The sequence below is a fragment of the Strigops habroptila genome, chromosome 12 (genome assembly GCF_004027225.2).
Source record: "Strigops habroptila isolate Jane chromosome 12, bStrHab1.2.pri, whole genome shotgun sequence".
NCBI lineage: Eukaryota > Metazoa > Chordata > Aves > Psittaciformes > Psittacidae > Strigops > Strigops habroptila.
The window spans coordinates 15,877,583-15,895,880 of record NC_044288.2 but is presented as its reverse complement, the minus strand read 5'-3'; the positions used below and the strand labels follow the sequence as shown (position 1 = coordinate 15,895,880).

General features: G+C 41.9%; 1 protein-coding gene across 8 annotated transcripts in view; it reads left to right on the top strand.

The window, feature by feature from the left end:
- Positions 1–18,298, top strand: part of EBF1 (EBF transcription factor 1) — a 280,201-nt gene that overhangs the window by 16,503 nt on the left and 245,400 nt on the right. For all 8 annotated transcript variants that reach the window (XM_030503667.1, XM_030503663.1, XM_030503662.1 and 5 more), the window contains exon 6: positions 2,639–2,707. In XM_030503667.1, the coding sequence (XP_030359527.1) occupies positions 2,639–2,707 (69 nt within the window). The remainder of the gene's footprint in view (positions 1–2,638; positions 2,708–18,298) is intronic.

The following is an 18,298-nucleotide window of genomic DNA, read 5'->3' as shown; positions in this document are numbered from 1 at the left end:
AGCTAAGGTTTAAAAAGTAATTATCTAGAACATAAAAGAACGTTTGGAGCCTCCTTTCAAGCCACCAGACAGCAGTATGTGCCAGACACGCACCTCTTCCACACCACCCTCAAATTGTGGCGCAAGGAGTCATGACTCCTGCTATTACTCAGGATTATTGGGGTGCACTCTTGGGAAGCCCTGTCCAAATGAGGGGGACATCTGAAGAGCAATGCAGTGTTTACCCAGTTCTGGAAGTTGAGTTGTCCCCGTTGGCCAGTGCCTGACTCCATCCTGCTCATGGTAGGAAGTGAGACTGAGGTGTCCTCATCTCCAGGCTCCTGCATCCACTTCTCCCGCTGGGTTAGTGTCCCAGGAAGGTGCCGGCCTTTGAGCCTGGTGGTACGCGGATGGTGGTATCTGCCCATCTCGTGCTGGGAGCCTGGGAACCTTTGCTCGCCTGAGCAAATGTGGCAATTTCTGTCCCTCCAGTCTGCTGTGAGAATGTTAGGACTAGCCCTGATTCGCTTCAGTCACAAGAACTGCATTGTCTTAACTTGTGCCAACTCTGTTTCTAATTACATTTTAATCATTTAAAAATGATTAGCAGTTTTTATTGCCTTGTTTGTGGGTAAATTTTCTCACCCCACACATTCTAGCTGCACTCCAACGACAAGTCCTTTTATAGGCAAAACAGCCCCCCGAACGTCCACATGACTATTTACCTACAGCATATTTTATTTCTTCCTAAATTTTAATACTTTCTGGGTGCCAAGGCTCTTGCATTTTCTGTTGGATCAATTGTGGTATTGTGCTGTAAAATTAAGCAGTTTTTTTTGGCAATCCCAGACAATGTAACTTCCACCGAAATGAAGATACCGCACATGTGTTAACTGTGAAAAGTTTCAGCCCTGAATAGTTGCCTTGAAGCTTTTTGCGGTGAAAAGAATTATGTATTTTCCTCTCTTTGAAAACAAATTTTTTTATTTTTTTTTAAACCATGTTTAAATGTTTAAACAGGCTGTTTTTGTAAAAGCACCCCCCCCCGCCTTTTTTTTGTTATCTTTAGTGTGGTTAGTTGCTTTATTGCTAATCTTGGTGGGTAACTGTATATTATTCACTCTATTGTTCAGCAACACAAGAGAACCTTTGTCATATTCCCAACTGGGCTATTTATATAGTGTGGCACTTCTGAGGGCTTCTTCCTGCCCTGATGTTCTTCCACCTTCTGGGGAAAAGAAAATAGTTCATCGGAGTGGGAGCCATGGTCGCTCCTGCCAGCCACCCGCTGAAATAAGGGCGATGCGCAGGTCCCTGGAACACCATTTGGAACAAGCTTGGTGGTTTCCAAAGATCTGGTTGTCTGTGGTTAGGGTTTACCAGCAAGTTTATTGAATGGAGACATGTGCTCAGGTCTGGCCAGGGAGAGCAAACAGGGTGGTCCTTGCTGCCTGTCACTTGGCGTCACTGTGGGATGTGGTCCCTGCAGCCCTCACCCCATAGGAGCTGCCCAGGCTTGATCCAGCAGGTCCTTGGGGACCAAGGAAGGCTTGGGAAGACCAGGAGGTTCTTGATTAATTTTTTTTATTCCTTGGAGCCTTGACTTCAGTGGGGGATTTTGTTTCAAGAGACATCAGCAAACAAGAGCTTTCCTTGCTAGATGGGTATTTCCTCCCTGGGGTGGGTGGAAGCCTGAGGATTTGCTCACCTATGTAGCTATGACTTGGTCTCATGGGTTTAGATGGGCTGCAGGGTGAGCAGGGCAGCTTCTGTGTCGCTCAGCTATATCTCTAGATGCACCAGGAGGGATTCCCAGCCTCAGCAGAAACCTATATACTGCCTGTGAGCTTACCTGCAATATATCTATGGCTCCTAACGTGCAATAAGCACTGACAACGAATCATCACAAACAACAATTTAACTTCTCTTAGGAAACAATGAGCCACCTTAGTTCAAAAGAATCCCAGCCTCGAGGTCAGCGATGGAGCAGTGCTTTGAGAGACAGAGCTTATATTTCACATGCCTGTTTTGTATCTGACCTGACGCAGGGCACTAGCCGCTGGAGATGTGCTCTCCATGGCATCAGGGATCGTTAACATGCTCAGAAAACTTGGGGAACAGGCACACTCGAGCAGAAAAGAACCGCTGCTGATTGCACTTGCATTTTAGCTCCCTCATTAACAACAGTGTTTCTTGGAGAATAATTGTGCTTTTGGATTTTGGAGGGAGGATTTCCAGTAGCTGCGAATTGTGTAGAAGGAGGAATATCTTGTAGATTTGTAACATAAGCGTTAAGCAAATGTAAAAACCAGGCTCAGCAGGGGAAAAGCTGCCTTATTCTGTGTGCGAGCGTATGCAGGACAACCGTTAAACCCCATGGAAAAGAGGCTACGAATAGGCAGGTCTCCCTGTTTTTGGTGATCTTTGAAATATTATTTGTGAAAGGGGCAAAACCTCTCTCTTTTTATATTTTCCATTGCTAACCAGCTGTGCAGGAAGTTAAACATAGTAATTAACCCATATGTGACCCACTACATTTGACTGATTTCCAGGCAGGGACCGAGCGGTAACTCTAGCCGGCAATTTGAACCTACCATGTTCGTAATGATGATTTTACAGTGTAATGGTCGCACTAAATCCTTTCGCTTTTGCTCTGTAGCCGCTGTTGTGACAAGAAAAGCTGTGGCAACAGAAATGAGACTCCATCAGATCCAGTGATAATTGACAGGTAAGGACTGCTATTGTTTCCTTCCATTTTTTTTCTCCCCCTACTCATTATAATGAAACACCTGCCCTGTGTTGCTAATGGGGAAGAATTAGGAGTATGTATGGATGAAATTTTGTTTTTGATACTGAATTAGTTGTGCTTTGCAGTTGCGATTGCCATGGAAGAGCCATATGGAGGGTAACGGAATGACCTGCTCTTTGGAGGGCTCCAGTTCTTGTAACTGATTCATGTGCATAAAGAAGAGATTTTTCTTTCTGACTTTCTGTGGCTCAATTCACATGCTATGCCAGGGAAGCTTCAGGAATAAAATAATAATAGTTTGTGATTTATGAAATGTGGTTGGGTGCTTATAAATATTTAACTTTTATTTGAAAAATGTTTGAATCATTATCACTTAGCTACAGTAGTTCTGTTGGATGCAATCCATCTACATTTTAAGGTTTTTATTTATGCATAAAACCAGTTAAAAAATAGATCTGCAAAGTAAGGTTTTTTTCCTCCTCTTATTTTCTGTGGTTGGAATACTATTTTGACTGTATTGTCAGCTGATCAATTCATTTTTGCCTGTCTTAATTGCTGTGTTTTTAAACAGATCCATATTACTAATCTGACATCACCACGTAAATCACTGTAGTACAATATATCTATTTTAGTGGTTCTGAGCCACGCATAGTTTCTGTGCTTGCAAATTATGCAAAATGGTAGCCAAATAGTCGTTTTTACATTTTAATTGCCTAAACTCATTGTACAAAGCCATGTGCAATAACCAGATTATTATGCAGCATTACTCTAGAAGAGTTAAAAGGCCATGAAGTACTGAAAGTGTCTGTCATCGCCTGTGGAAAGCAATACCCTTGCACTAATCTGTGAATAGAGGGAGCCTGAAGGGAAACTACCTATACATATAGGGGCAAGAGCATAGAATAGTGTGCTTCTCCTCACATTATGGTCTGAGTTAAAGTTTGCTATATTGAGTTTAATGTATTTTCTATGCCAGGGCATCCATGTTATAAAAGAAGGTGAAGAGGGTTTGGTGTGTTGGGTGCCCCACACAGAGAATGGTTCAGGGTTAGGGCAGAGGCTTGCCTGGCGTTGTGCTCATCCAGGTTTACAGTTCTTGTTTGAATTTGGTAAGAAAGTGCATATATTGGAAGCTTATATCAGGTGTTTTGATTAGCTATAATAAGTGATCCTGAGAGTGTTTAAATCTCAGAAGGTATCTCTATCTATTTTAACTAGGCATATTTTCATCTTCTGTGAGCATTAGGTAGTAGCAGGGAAAGTGTGTGGGGGGAAAAACTCACAGTGAAATCTGTATGGAGATGTGTTTTATAAGCATGGTGCGGAGCTGAACACTATAAACATGGTGTTAGAATGGCATTTTGAGCAACATGAAAGCTACAAAATTCACATGAATTTTTCATTGTACTGGAAAGTGAGATGTTAAGATGCTAATGGCAGGCTTACAGAAATATTTTAACTATCTAGTATGCAAAACTGCTAGTTGCAAATCGTTTTTGATTATGAAATCCAGAGATGCTGTCTGTTACATGCTTCCTGCAAAATGAGGAAAACAGTTACATTGTAAAAACAGATTTAGCTTCCTAGCAGTGATCAATTTCTCAGTCTTTACCTAAATTGGTGCAAAAGGTGTGAATTCTGAAGATTATTTTCAAAAGGCAAGCTAAACATAATTTGAAGATGATAATACAAGCCCTACCTCACCACCCGCACTGAATCACGCTTGGCTTGTGAATGGGTTAAGCTTTTAAGTTCTTCACTTGGTTTTAAATTGTGACTTTGATACAGAAGGTTGATATGACTGTGGTTTGAATAACATTTGATTTTGACCTGTTCCTGTGGGTTGCAGTGGTATAAGAAATTTGACTCAGCAGTACTGTAATTAGCCCTCCCCGTGTTTTTGAAACAGGATTGTGTTACCTGGATTGCATTAGTGTGGCTTCTATTGTTGCCGCTTCGCATCTGTCCCAGTAGGGTACTTAAAACCTTTTCTTGGCCAGGGCCAGTTCAAACAATTTAGGCCAAATAAGTATGTGCTTTATACAGTTAGTGGCTTTAGTGATGTTTCTTGTGACATTTATCCTATTCATTTTTTTTCTCCCTTTTGGTTTGGAAAGGATGAAGTGATCTATATGGAGTCTTTTTACCTTAAAAGAAGTCCTTTAGAATTGTCCTAACGTTAAAATGCCTGCACAAGCCAGAACATGTGTTTAATTGTACTCCATTGTCACTTCTCCATGCATACAATTTTTAACTATTATGTCAATTGATATGCAAAACCATATTTAGCTATTTTTATTTGCATGTGAGCTTAGAGAATTCATTTACCATTTGGGCTAAAGCACTCCCACATGCCTTGCGCTCCGATAAAGTCTTGCCTATGGATTTAATCTAACTCTTGCATCAAATCCTATGAATCCACAGACTCTGACCTAACATAGAGTTTAATGTAGAATCTATCCATGGGATTTTTGACATATGTACTTACATGGAAATGCTATCCTCCTCTTACATGCTGGAATACTATTTTGGATTGATTAATTCTCTTTGATGAGGTTAGAGAAACTTGGGATAGAGAGAACTCTGTCTTTGTGGTGGTTTAGTGAACTTTGCAAAGAGGCTGTTTGGCAACTTCAAAGTTACATGTGTTGTATTCTTTTTCAAATCCTAGATATGAAAAGTAAATCGTACATTTCAAAATGTGGGATTTAAAAAAAAAAAAAAGTCTGTTTGAAACAGGATATCTTTATCCTTTATAAAATTGCTTTATACTTTGCTCTACTATAGTATCAGCAGATACAGCAGTGAAAGGGACCTAGAGAAATTTATACTCATGTAGTGATCTAAATTTTCTCTGGAGAGCAAAATAAATCTATTATGCTTATAGAGCAGTCATTTCAAGGAAGTTTCTTGGAAACCTGTGTGTGTCTGAATCATCTTCTTAGCATAGCCTGTATATTTTATCACTAATCCAGTTACATGTGTTGAGATGAAGATCTGATGAACAGGAACTCATTTTAAAAGGGATATTATTGTCACAATACAAATGCACAATTCCTCCTACAAGTGCAGTGGCAGGGCTGTATTGTAATCCTGCTTAAAGAAAACACAGAGCACTTCCTGTTATTAAATTAAATTCTAGATTGATTTAACTTTCAAATTGTAACTCATATTTGAATTTAAAAGGTTTGCAATAAAATTCCTGTGAAGAAATTGAATAAATTGTAGTTTTATTGCCACTCTGGATATCCTGGTGTCCTAACCTTTTTCCTTACAGTTATCTTAGTTCAATAAATAAAACCTCATTAGACTATTCCCATTTCAACGAGTTTATTAAATTTTACAGGAGTAATTAGCATAAGCTGTGCTAATTTTTCTGGAAGACTAATGAGAGAGCTTCCTAATTAGGTTTACTTTGTAAGAATCGGAAAAGATGATAATGACAAAAGTCACATAGGGGAGAAAGTGGGGCTTTATATTATTCCTTGGTTCAGGAAAGAGGCTCCTCTCTAGGCATTCTGTTCCAAACTTTTAAACCCAATTTACCAGTGCAGGACTGATATTTAATGGTGTTACCCGTGCCTGCTGGGGCTTCTTTACCTTTTATGGCTGCATCCAGTAAACAGGAGTCCTAGTGACTGATAAAATAGGAATAACCACTGCAATCCCAAATATAGCGGCAGAAAATCTCGGCATTTAGGATCTGTATCTATATATATACCTCCAGCTTGTGACTTTTCATGGAAAAAGGGCTGAAAACAGCCCATTTGGCAACTGCTGGTTCATCCCAAATTTTGCTGCTCCTTGAGCAGGCTGATGGCAGTGACCTGAAATTAGCTTTGCTGAGATTTACCAAGACAGATGAGACCTACTTGAGAAATCTCGCCTCTGTCTATCTTTTGGATAGACAAACTTTAGTTGTGGTGTAAGTTAACAGGCTTTGTGCTGAAGCTCCCCCAGGTGAGACTGTGTGCCCTTAGGTGACAGGTGAGCATGGGGATAACCAGGGTCTCTTCTGACCCTTGCCTGGCAGTATACTGAAGTTCTTCACGTGCTGTTTGGGATGCAATTTCTGAGCATTGAGGCTCCTTCTGGCTTTGAAAAGGTGGTTTATGCATTTCCAGTGCTATCAGAGCTCTTGTCCATGGAGCACAGGTGGGGACTCATGGATTGGAGGCTGTAATATATTCTATGTTTTATTATCAGATGACACCAAGGTACATTTTAATGCATGACCTGCTATCAGTGTTTGAAAGGCCTGTGTGCTTCTGGCATCTGCTGTACGGGGTGCTTGGCTGGGCTCTCGGTCATCTACACCCAGCTGCCGTGGCTGTGAAGGGAGCCAACTTACCTGCATATGTTTTTGAAATCTTTCACCCTTTAACCTGAAAAACTTTATGTTTGTGGGTAGGATTTCACTGTGCAATGACATGAAAAGAAGCACGAATGACTTTCAATGTCTCCGTTTTACCGCTTTACAAGTCATCACTAGTGGATTGTATTTTACAGGCCTGATCATCTTTTCGTCCTAAATACCAGGCAGGTGGAAAAAGGACTGTATCACACTCACTGCATCCCCCCCACAAATATGCTTGTTAGACAGATGTGGCTATTAATGCATTTTGCAGCAGCTTTCCATGCCTGGAGGGAGGGTGATGGAGATGCAGGCGGGCTGGCAGAGCTGGCCAGCTTCAGGAGAGGTGCTGGCGACAGGACGAGGTGGGTTTTGCTTGGGAGGGAGCTGCTGAGGATTGCTTTGCTGCAGGGGATGGGATCAGTGCCGCAGCTGATCCTCAGCCAGACTACAGGGATATGTGCCTCGTCATAGCACTGGTGTCACAGCAAAGTGGCAGAAGATGCCAGCCGCTATGGCAGTGGTCCCTCTGCAGGAGACCCAGTTCCTGCCATGTTCTGGTCATATCCTTGGTTGCCCTGACCATATGTGGTACCTGAACCTTGCTGTGTGGGGTCAGGGGAAGGTTTCTGTGCTGGTGGCCTGTTCCTCCCTTGCCCATGCTGGGGACTGGGCTGCAGGAGGCTGTGAGTCCCATCTGTCGCTGGTCCCACCTGTCCTGGGTGGGTGGGTGGGTTTTACATGTAGGAGGGCAGGCATGACATGCTTTAATAGATCTGAAGACATAGGTGAGAAATACTCCTGGGCCTGAATATTCAGCCCTTCTCTTGAGTCTTGTACTGGAAAGTACCCACCCCTTCCAGACCAGATGGGAGTTATTGATCCCACCAGGGAGGCAGTCCAGGGAGCAGAAACTGAGTGACAGAAGACTACCCCCAGCACTGCACAGATACATCTCTCATGCTGTCTCAGGGCCTCTAAACAGGGCGTTCAGACAGCCAGAAGTTGGCCTTGAGCGTTTCACGCGAGCTCCCGGAGCCTCTGAACCCACACATTTCTGAGAGGGGAGGGACTGAAACACACATCCTTGAGGATTTAGTTGTGATTGATGCAGCTGAGAAGCATTACCCGAAACATTTCCCACATGACTTCGGCAGCCGAAGGCATTTTGAGCTGTTGTGAGATAAATGGGAGACTCTGATCACTAGATGACTCTCACACAGAGTTTCAGACATAAATGCTTACCCCTCTACCAGCGCTCCTCATGCATGTGGTGCCAGTTGTCTTTCTGGTGATGAAATCACTAGAGCTGGGGGTAACTTTGCAAGGATTCTTGCAAAAATCTCTTCGTTTCAGCCTACGGGGTTGGCACGTATCTCTGCTGCTTCAAAATTCATTTATTTTGCTCTCGGCATTGAGTGAACTTGGTCAGGGTCAAACAGCTTCTGCTTATTGTTTGTTTGATTTCTCTCCCCTCTGCCTCCAAGTATAAGAATTTTTGTATAATCTCAAAACTATTATGCAAAACCTTAATTTGGTTTTAGCTTCACTTAGGAGGTTTGCGATTTTCTTAGCAAACCTGTTCTGAGTTTTCAGTTTGTTATAAAACCCCAAACCAGGCAAGTTTTATGTGGTTTTGGGTTTCACTGCAAACATTTCACACTACTTTAATAGTTACTTGCTTCTCTCAGTGATGCCTTTTGAATCTGCAGCTAGCGTTTTGGGCTTTATTTTCACTGTGATCTTATGCCCGATTGTTACTATTTAATATCATGGTGATATAACAGAGGATCCTATCGCAAAGAAGGCTCATTGTGCTAGGTGTTCTGTAGTCTCTAAGTAGGTAGATGATCCCATTCCCAGAGAGAAGTGGTTCTTCTGACGCAGTCTGAAAATCGAGATTGAGATTTTTCTATCGAGAATAAAAAACTTAGGCTTGTATTGAATATCCTGGGGATGAGGAAACTGAAGACCAGCCTACTCTATTGCTTTTGGCTTTTGACTATCACCTTTAGTGCCCACCCACAGCCCTCTGAGGCTCGGCCGCTTGTGCTGTAAGTCCAGAAAAATGACTTGAGTGCAAACATGGGATATGCTGGACTTGCCGTCCCGAGAACATAAGATCATTATGTGCCCATATAGCTCTGATCTGTCTTGAGTAGGTGGTGAGCAGCTCTGCACTTACTGCTTTCAGTTGGTAAGTCCCTTGGGCTTTCTGAAAATTTCAGTCTTTGTCAGCAAGGGTTGACAGCTTTAGGAGACTGCACAGGTTTGTCTAAGTCCTTGAAGTCCTCAAAGTCCATCCTGAAGACCCTATGGGTTTGCTTGTGCAGAGGAGCACTCCCAGGTCTAACTGGATTACTCTGCTGCTCCATTCAGATGGCCTGGTTTGAGCATCTGAGGTTAGAGGTGCTTTAAAAAGTTTGGTTGCCTCTGTATAGTGACCTCCTGCAGCACCAGGGATGCTCTAAGTGCGCTGGGCTGGTCCCAGGAGGAGCCCAGGGTCTGGCAGGGGTATCTGTCGCTTTGTTTCTGGTCACAAAACTTCAAATGTGCTTTTCATACTTATCGATTTCTTCATATGAACTCCTACTTCAAAGTGTGTCCTGCAGCAGGGAGGATGTGCTTGGCACAGTGGGCTACTTGGCTCCATGCAGGTCAGTGTCAGTTCTTCTGTTTCTCAAGAGTAATGATTTTTTTTGGGGGGAAAAGATACTGGCTTTTTCTCATATGAATATATATGCACACACAGTCTCTGGTGTGGATAAATTTCCTGTCCCATCTTAACACCTGATTTATTTCCATATTTGCTGTCACAGTAGGAATGCACACATGAATAAGAGTCACAGGAGAATGTATTTGCAAAGATCATCCTCAGTTTTAATGCAGATTAGCTAAAATTGTTCCAAACATGAAAAATGTATCTTAGCTCTATCCCAGCATTCATTGAGTAAAAACATAACCCAAGCCTTATTCTGCAGAAGCTGGGGTATGTGAGTAGTTTTCTTCCTGTGAGTCGTCACAAATGTTTGCATCTTCTAGCCACAGAAATATATTCTTACAAGCAATCTTCCATGTCTACAGAAAAACTGTGCTAAATTCAAATTCACTTCTGCCTGCGGGAAGTATTTAATTTTAATACAATATCTAACTAATAAAGTTAAAAGAGAGTAAGAAACAACTGTAGGTTTCTGTGTAAATCATGACAGAGATAACTTTCTAGATATGGATTTAATGCTGTCCTCAGACAGCAGCAGGTCTCTGTAGTAATAGTGGTAAATACTGGTATGAATTTTTCTCTTTCCCTGTAGCATCATGGGGATTTTTTCTGTAACAGTTCTGGAAAAGTACAGAAAAGCCATACAGAGTTCCCAGTGTGTTGCATTAACAACTTTGCATAGGTAGCTTGTGATCAGAATATATTACTGTATCAAGTGAATGTTTACTTTTTTTGCTAAGGACAGTATTTTAGAGGTTTTTTTTTTTTTTTTTTTTAAAGCAGAATGAATAATTTTGTACCCACTTTTTAAAAATAGTGTTTGGAAATAGGAAAGGTGAAAATAAATTTTCTGGTGCTGTTAATATGTGAATTATATGACATGAGTTATTAAAAGGCTTTATAGCAAGTTGCTGAAATTATATACTGGACAGTAGTAAGGTGACCCAGATATAGAGCCTTTCACTGCAATCATTGAAATGCTATGAACAGTACTGTTTTGTCTTTGGTTTCTTGCTGCCTAGAAAGGTGTAGGCAGATGAAGATAACTTTAAAAAGAGCTATTTCTCCAATTACAAGCTTTTGTCCAAGAGCAAAGAAAGATTTTTTAGACTAACAGCATTCACTATAACAAAATTAAATTTCCTTCATCTGACAAGAAGCTGAGTTTGGCAATAGTTTGGGATTTTTTTGTTGGAGATATATCAGGAGCCACCCTCTATATCCCCTGCTTTTCCCTGCAGTGGTGAGCAGCCAGACCTGAAAGGTGGTGACCTGAATTGGGGGGAGGGGGAGCAAGGTGGGGAAGGGTGGGTGGGCGGGCACTGGATGATGTGAGAGCAGCATGCCCATCAGTGGGCTTGGGGACATTGTTTCGCCATTGCTGGAGAAGGGTGGTTTCCTATCCCAGCGGTCTGGGGGGGTTGAGGGAGCAGCATCGCTGCTGCCACCCCCCACTGGGCTGGGGCTGGATGCCCAGTCAAATCTCTCTGGTTTTGTAACGACATGGTAAAAGTCCAAAATGGCATTCCACAACTATGCCATCTCGCTAACCGGCTGAAGCACAATAGTTCAGTAATGTAATATAAAAAGTAATGGTGTTAGCTAACACATCCTTAATAAGATATTGTCTGCTGCTCTGCCATATGCTACCGAGCAGGCTTTCCCTCTGTGGGGCTTTTGAGTTCTCTCAATAAGATTATTTCAAATACTCTAATCCTGAATCATTGACATGAATACAAAAGCCTAGTGACATCTAATAGATGCCTCTTAGCTTTGCTTTTCCTCTTGTTCCTTTCCTTTTTCTTCTCTTTTTACCTGACAAAAAGCTTACAGACACTTGGGCTCTGTCTCTCAGTACCAGCATGTGGGTCCCCTCATGAAATATAAAGGAGGAAAAAGGGCTGACATAGGGCTGATAAGCCACAGAGCAAAGGACCATAGAATTAAAAGTAAATGCCAGTAAATCCTCCCCTGTACACTCAGTTGTTCTTTTATTGTTTTCTTTAACTCTTCCAGTGCCACGCTGGGCTACAAAGAGATGAAAAATGGGGTTAAAAAAAGGGTGATGCTATAATGACATACTGCCAGGGTCCTCCGTCTTGCTGTATGCTTGGATTTTCTCAGTTCTCCTCTCACCTTGACTTTCTAATCAGAGTGGCAAACTGTTTCAGCATCATTCAATTAGCTGAATGTTTAGGTAATTTTTTCACAGATTAATTAAAAGAAGGACACCCCCAAGTGACATCACGATTGTGACCCTGGAAGGGATAAGTTTTATATAAAGTAAATGTTAGAAAGAATTGATATCCCACTGTGAGCGTCTAGCACTAAAAAAAAGATCTTGTTAGTGTTGTCTTGATGACTGTCAGAGACTGTTCATTTGCTTTTGGACTTTGCCAAACTGTTCATCCACTGATTCCTAAATTTGCCTTTGGAAAAAGTTATTGGTACAGGATTCAGCCAGTGTCTACAATGGGTTAAAAGGAAGTTTAAAGTATTAGCATTTTCCTTAATTTTCTCCATGATTTTGCAGGGAGACTCACAGGCTTTCCTGACCAGAATAATCATCCACTTCCACCCAGTTGAGTCAGGTCTTCTCTGTAATCTCCCTGAATATAATCTTTCAGTTGGTTTTTTTGGCATCTTCATCACTATATAACCATTGGCTGACTTCCCACATGTTAAGTCACTTTGATAAGTGGATGTTAAAAACCACTTTACCTAGTTCAGATTTTGTAGAAGGATGACACAAGAAATGCATTCTGTAATCATTATGAAGTTTTTTGCTCTAGAAGAGGAATATTAGCCACACTCGGGGCTATTAAGATCTGATGGTAGCATCTCCTCCAGTCTGCTCCGTGTGCCTCTGCATCGCTTGTAGAGTCCAGCAGCATTCAGCTGCAGATGGGAGAATGCCCCGTCATATGTCTTGCTGGGGGTTCTGCAGGCAGGAGCAGGAAGGACCTGCACAAGTTTTGTGGTAGCTGCCCCACAGCTAGGATCAGGATTTGGCCGTTATAAAGGAAAACAAAGGAGTCCCGCGTTACGAAGGACTGCCCTGGGTAATCCTGGACTCTTCTGGGGTCTAGGGCAGAATTTGTTTCTCAAGCTGGGGTCTATGTACTAAAAGCAGCTCTGTAAAACTTAGGGGGGTTTTTTATGTCTGGGGTCTTAGTTTCCTGTTGGTGCTGTGGTCTGATGTTACTGGGCTCCAGAGGTCTCTGGGCTCCATTGGGCTGACCAGACTCTTGGGCATGCACGGTGGCATAGAAAGTCTCTACCCTAAGGAGCTGTCTAGGCAAGACAATCCCTAGGCTACATCTACCTTCTTTTTTTAAGGCATAGTGAGTATTGTAATAGCTCTGGCATTCTGAAAAACAGAATAAACTGCACCGTGGTGTAGGTGGAAAACTTCTTGCTAAACCCCATTATGTGTACACAAATTGTCGTCTGCTGTATACCGCGTGGCAGGAGAGAGGAACTGTTTTTTCTGAGGGATTGCCCCGCTGTGACAATAGTAACTCAATTTGTCAGAAATTACAAGAACATTAATACATCGTGCCATAATGTGTCATTAGTGCATTAATACTTACCAAGTCATCGGAGTTTTTCTAATAAATGCCTTCAAAGTTGGCTGGGCATTCATAAATTTGAGTTTTCAGAATTGCAATTGAGACACCTATTTTCCCTGATTAATTCTTGGAGTTTGTATGTAACAGTCAGCCTTGTTGACATTTGCAGCCATCCACATTTGAAAGAATAACATGCTGTTAGTTAATATTTGTGTTATTGTAAAGTGGCATGAATTGGGGGGTGGAGGGAAAAGAAAGGGAGGCTGTTCTTGGGCAAACAAAAGAGAATTTTGGGAATGCTTTTTGCCATGGTAACCCAGTTATCGCTCATTAATCTGTCACGTATGAAACAGGTTCCAGACTACAACACACTTAAACAAGGCAGCTTTCCCAGGGGGGTTCGCCCCCTCGGCTGCTCTACCTCTTACCTGCAGGCAGCCTCCGGGCCGGGCTCTGCACAGTGCTGGAAGGGTTAACCGCTGCAGAAAATCCCATCATGTGCCTGGTTGGCTATGAAGAAGGGGAACCCGCTCCCTGCTTGGGCCACCTGGGCTGCCTGGCCCCGCAACCCCAAAAGCAGCTCCCCAGGGAGACGAGATGGGGGAGCCGGCCCCGATGGGCGCTGCTGTTCTGGCTTTAGGGGCTGTCTGTATCTCCAGAAGGAAGTAAGTTTTTTTCCTTCATTTCCAAGATAAGGTGTCATTCATGAGAGCAGTGTGCTGAACTAATCAGGTTAATTGAGAGGCCCCGAATAGCTCTCATTGAGCAGATCCCTCCTTCCTGCTCAAGGCAGATAGTGCAGACGGAGAGATTACAAGTGCTTTAAACTCTTTCTCTCCATCTCTGAATTTCACACCGATTTCAGGATGAGGAGGGCTGCAGTAGACATGTGACACGGGGGTTGTATGATTCAGCTTTGCTGGGAGCAAGGAGTTTTTGTTTGGTTTTCTTTCAATCATCATTATGATGATTATTTTTTAGTGTGGCCAGAGCCTCACAGCTCTCCTGATGCCAGGGGCACCCTGATGATTTACACCAGCCGGAGTGGTGTAAATTACTCCACTGTTTTGGAAAGATATAAAGGACTAATCCAGTCTCATGTAATTGGCTCTGGATTGACCCATTCTTGAATGCTGTTAATATTAAAATTATTTCAGATCTAACTCATGGCAGGGCTGCAGGAAACATTAATTTTAAAAAGACGTTTTCAGTGTTTGAAGCAGATAGCAGTTGGTTTTATTGCTTTTATGGCATCATTTCCCTTTAAACCCTTCTAATCGAAGTGGCTGTACATAATTTTATTCAAGTTTACCAGAATGCGAAAGCATTTCCCTCTGGATACTCTTGCCAAATTAGGAACATCCAGGCTCCAAACCTCACTGTAATCTTCCTACTCACCACAGTCTATTACATTCTCTTTGCAAATATTGTAACTATTAGAGTGCAGGAGAGAAAATTTTCAGGAAAACAAATTCCCTAAAAGTAGTGTTGTCATCCCCCCTCCTTCTCCAAGCCAAACCAGTCACTTAGCTCAATTTAAACACGAGCATCGCTGGCCCCGTTGGTCCCCCTCCTCCCCCCCCGGCTTCTTTTCCTTGGAAGTTTCAGGAATGACTTTAATTATCTCTACAATCAAATTCTCACTGCTGTCCCTGTGAAAGCGTGTAGTCATGGATTGCTGGGATTATTTTCTTTAGCACTTGGGGATAGAGAAACTGGTTGTTTGGAAATGAGAACCAGCTGCGTTCTCAGAGCTGGCGTTTGGAGGGAGCCACTTTGCACACAAATCCAGCGCTGAGCAGAGTCATGAACTCAACCCCCAAATTCCCGGCTCTCCGTTTGCCACATGGGATTATGCAATATTGGGGCTGATTTTTGTTTATCTCCTTAATATGCATCTTCAGGGTGGCTGCTGCCAGAGCTTGCTTTAACTCGTCATGGAACTTTATGGAGGCAGAGGCGTTCCCTGTGGTCCTGTTCCTGGGCTTCACCTGCCCAGAGCGTAGAAAGTCAAATTGAACCCCCAAAACTTGATAACCTTAACTTGATAACCTTATATCATACATGTGTTCTGCAGATGACAGGTAAGCAGGTAAAGAAAGATTAATACAGCAAAAGGAAGAGCAGAGCTAACTTCTGTTACCTTATATCCTTTGTTGTCCTAGAAGACAAGCTGGGGGGGGAGGGTGCAATGTTTTTCCTTTCTTTCCAACTTGGAAAAATTAGTTATTTGACATACCTTATTAATATTTTTTAGTGCCAAATTCAATTTGAAATTAGGTCTGTACATCTAGTCAGAAATTATATGACCTATGCTTTTAGCTGAGTATTTTATCATATGGAAAGGCGCAGAAATCTTCTTCATGTAGCTATATGAGGATGTAAATTTGGAGATATTCCACTGGATTTAAGGCAGCTGTTCCAGATTTCTATCTTTTTCAGAGAGAGAAGTGTTCATTCTTTGGAATATGAGGATTTGTTTTTATGATTTATCTACATTTAAAAGTATTGATGTAAAATACATATCTATATAATTTCTACTTTAAGGGTTCTCTCACATGTGCACACAGCCTGTGTTTCACTGCAAACTGCTAGAGTGGTTTACATTTAAAATTGTGTTTTTTTAATGTTTGAAATGCAATAGTGACTAAATTAGTAGCTTAAGTAAAAAGTCTAGAAAAGAAGTCTTCTAGTTCCTTTCTTCAAGAAAGTTTGTAGCAAAGAAAACGACTGATTGGTGAGCTTTGAATAGCTCCTTTTATATGATTTGATTTCTTTAATGCCTGGAATATAATGACTTTGACTCTATTAATATCCCCTTTAGCACAACTAAATTATTTTTTGAAAGATGAAACCATTTAGCTCTGAACATACTTAGATCATGCCATGTCGTAAATACTCTCATGTATCTCTCTCATACACACATTGTTTTAGAGTTTTAGGCTGAAACACTCTGCAGCCACCGTGACTCCAACATCTGAGGGGTTTTCCACTTCTGCACATTTTCTTCTGCTGATACATTTATTCAGTGTTTCAATTTATCATCATATATGTATGTATACACACTCTCACATGCATACCATGGTTTTCCATTTTTTATTTATTTATTTATTATCTGGATTTTCCGTGGTGTGTTTTTTTGTTTTTTTTTTTTTTTTTTGTGGTTTTTTTTTTTTTTTTTTTTTTTTTTTGTTTTTGGTTTTTTTTTTCCCCCCAACAAATAACTGCTGCATTTCCAGTCACTGAAATTTCGACAGAATTTTACTTCCTGTTTCAAAGGTCAAGGAAAGCTGACCCCAACAGCAGTGTTGAGGCTGCTGAATTATTCATATCATTGACTTTGTGTCAGCTTCCACATTTGTGCAGAGGGATGTTTTATTCATTTATCTCATTTAGGGACCTGCTCTGCACCTGTTTCTACCATTAAGTACCCTGTAATTTGCATTTGATGCTAATTTAGTTTCATATCAGCCTGGTCCCCTCTTGTTAATTTAATTTTCTAAGACCCTTTTCATTACAGTAGAAATGTTTCCCTCTTTAAAGCAAACATCTATACAAGTAATTGTATAAACTGCCTTTTAAATAATATCTTTTAGAAGATTCCATCGTTTAATTCCTTAATTCCTATAATTATCCACGGTTTGATTAATGTTTCAAAGGGTTAAATTAAAATGCAGAATTACTGAAATGCATACTTGAATAATTTTCTCTCTGCTGATAACAGTTTCTGCATTGCTGCTTTTATTCTACTTGTGGTTCTGAATATTACATGTACTAACAAGCACTAATTTTCCTCATGTAGCGATTTTCCTCTGCTAAGCGATAGCTGTTTTTTAACATATAATTGTTGGAAACCCCATATTGCCAGTGGGATATTTAATTTTTTTCTTCTCATCGATCGTAAACAGCTAAGGAGAAATGCTGTGACTGAGGAGCTGCTCTAGGTTTCTTTCCAGATTGTAAGAAACTTAAAGAGAGCCTTTATTTTGCCAACAACCATCAATGCTATGTTCTCACAAACAGCATGATTAGCGCCGATCGCTGCAGAGAATAATTTGGAAATATTTACAACCCTCATGGATTTGTTTGTGTAGGTGAAAATTTACATATGCTGTGATTCTACAGGGCAAAAATGTTCTGTGATTGTCACCTCCGAGCACATTGATGCATTTTCAGTGCAAGAATACAGCACTGGGGTAAACAAATGACTAGAGGGGCTCTAGTGGAAAATCCAAGTCCCTTTGCTCCCCCATGGGTTTATTTAGTATAAGGTTGGAGAATTGCAGCTGGGGTGGGCATTGAGCTCCTACCTCCCTGTGTGCTGAGGCTGGGCAATGGACATCCTCTCCCTCCTTCCCCAGCTGGGGGAAAATGTAAACGGTGACTCTGGGCTTTCAGAGGTACAATCCCCATTCCTCGGTGAGTGTCGGAGAGGGGGGCAGGGGAAATTGGTAGAAACACAGGTCTGGGAGCAGTGGGAATTAGCAGCACTAATTCCTCCCACTATTTACAATGGGGAGGGGGTGTGTCAGGGCATCTATCCCAGGGCACCATCTCCTCAAATCCTTCCACGCCCTCCTGGGGATAGGAGAGATTTGGTATTCACCTCTGAAGCTTTGGTGAGGGTCTCTGGTGCCCAATAAAGGCTCTGGCTTCATGCCAACCCACTGCTGTGGTGCTGCATGTGGCGGGAAGGATGCAAGCCCAGCATATAGGGTCAGCTTTGCATTAGCTTTTGTTTTGCCCCACCAAAAGGTGACACTCTTCTTCCTCCACGTCCCCCTGAAGTGATAAGGAGTTTGGGGAGAAACGCCTGCAAGTTTGGGTTGAAAGGAGGCTGTTCTGCTCTTTGTCTTTTGGGTGGAGCCTGGGTGGGATCCCACTGCAAACAGTGTTCAGGGTTGCACTAGGGGCCGGGTTTGGCT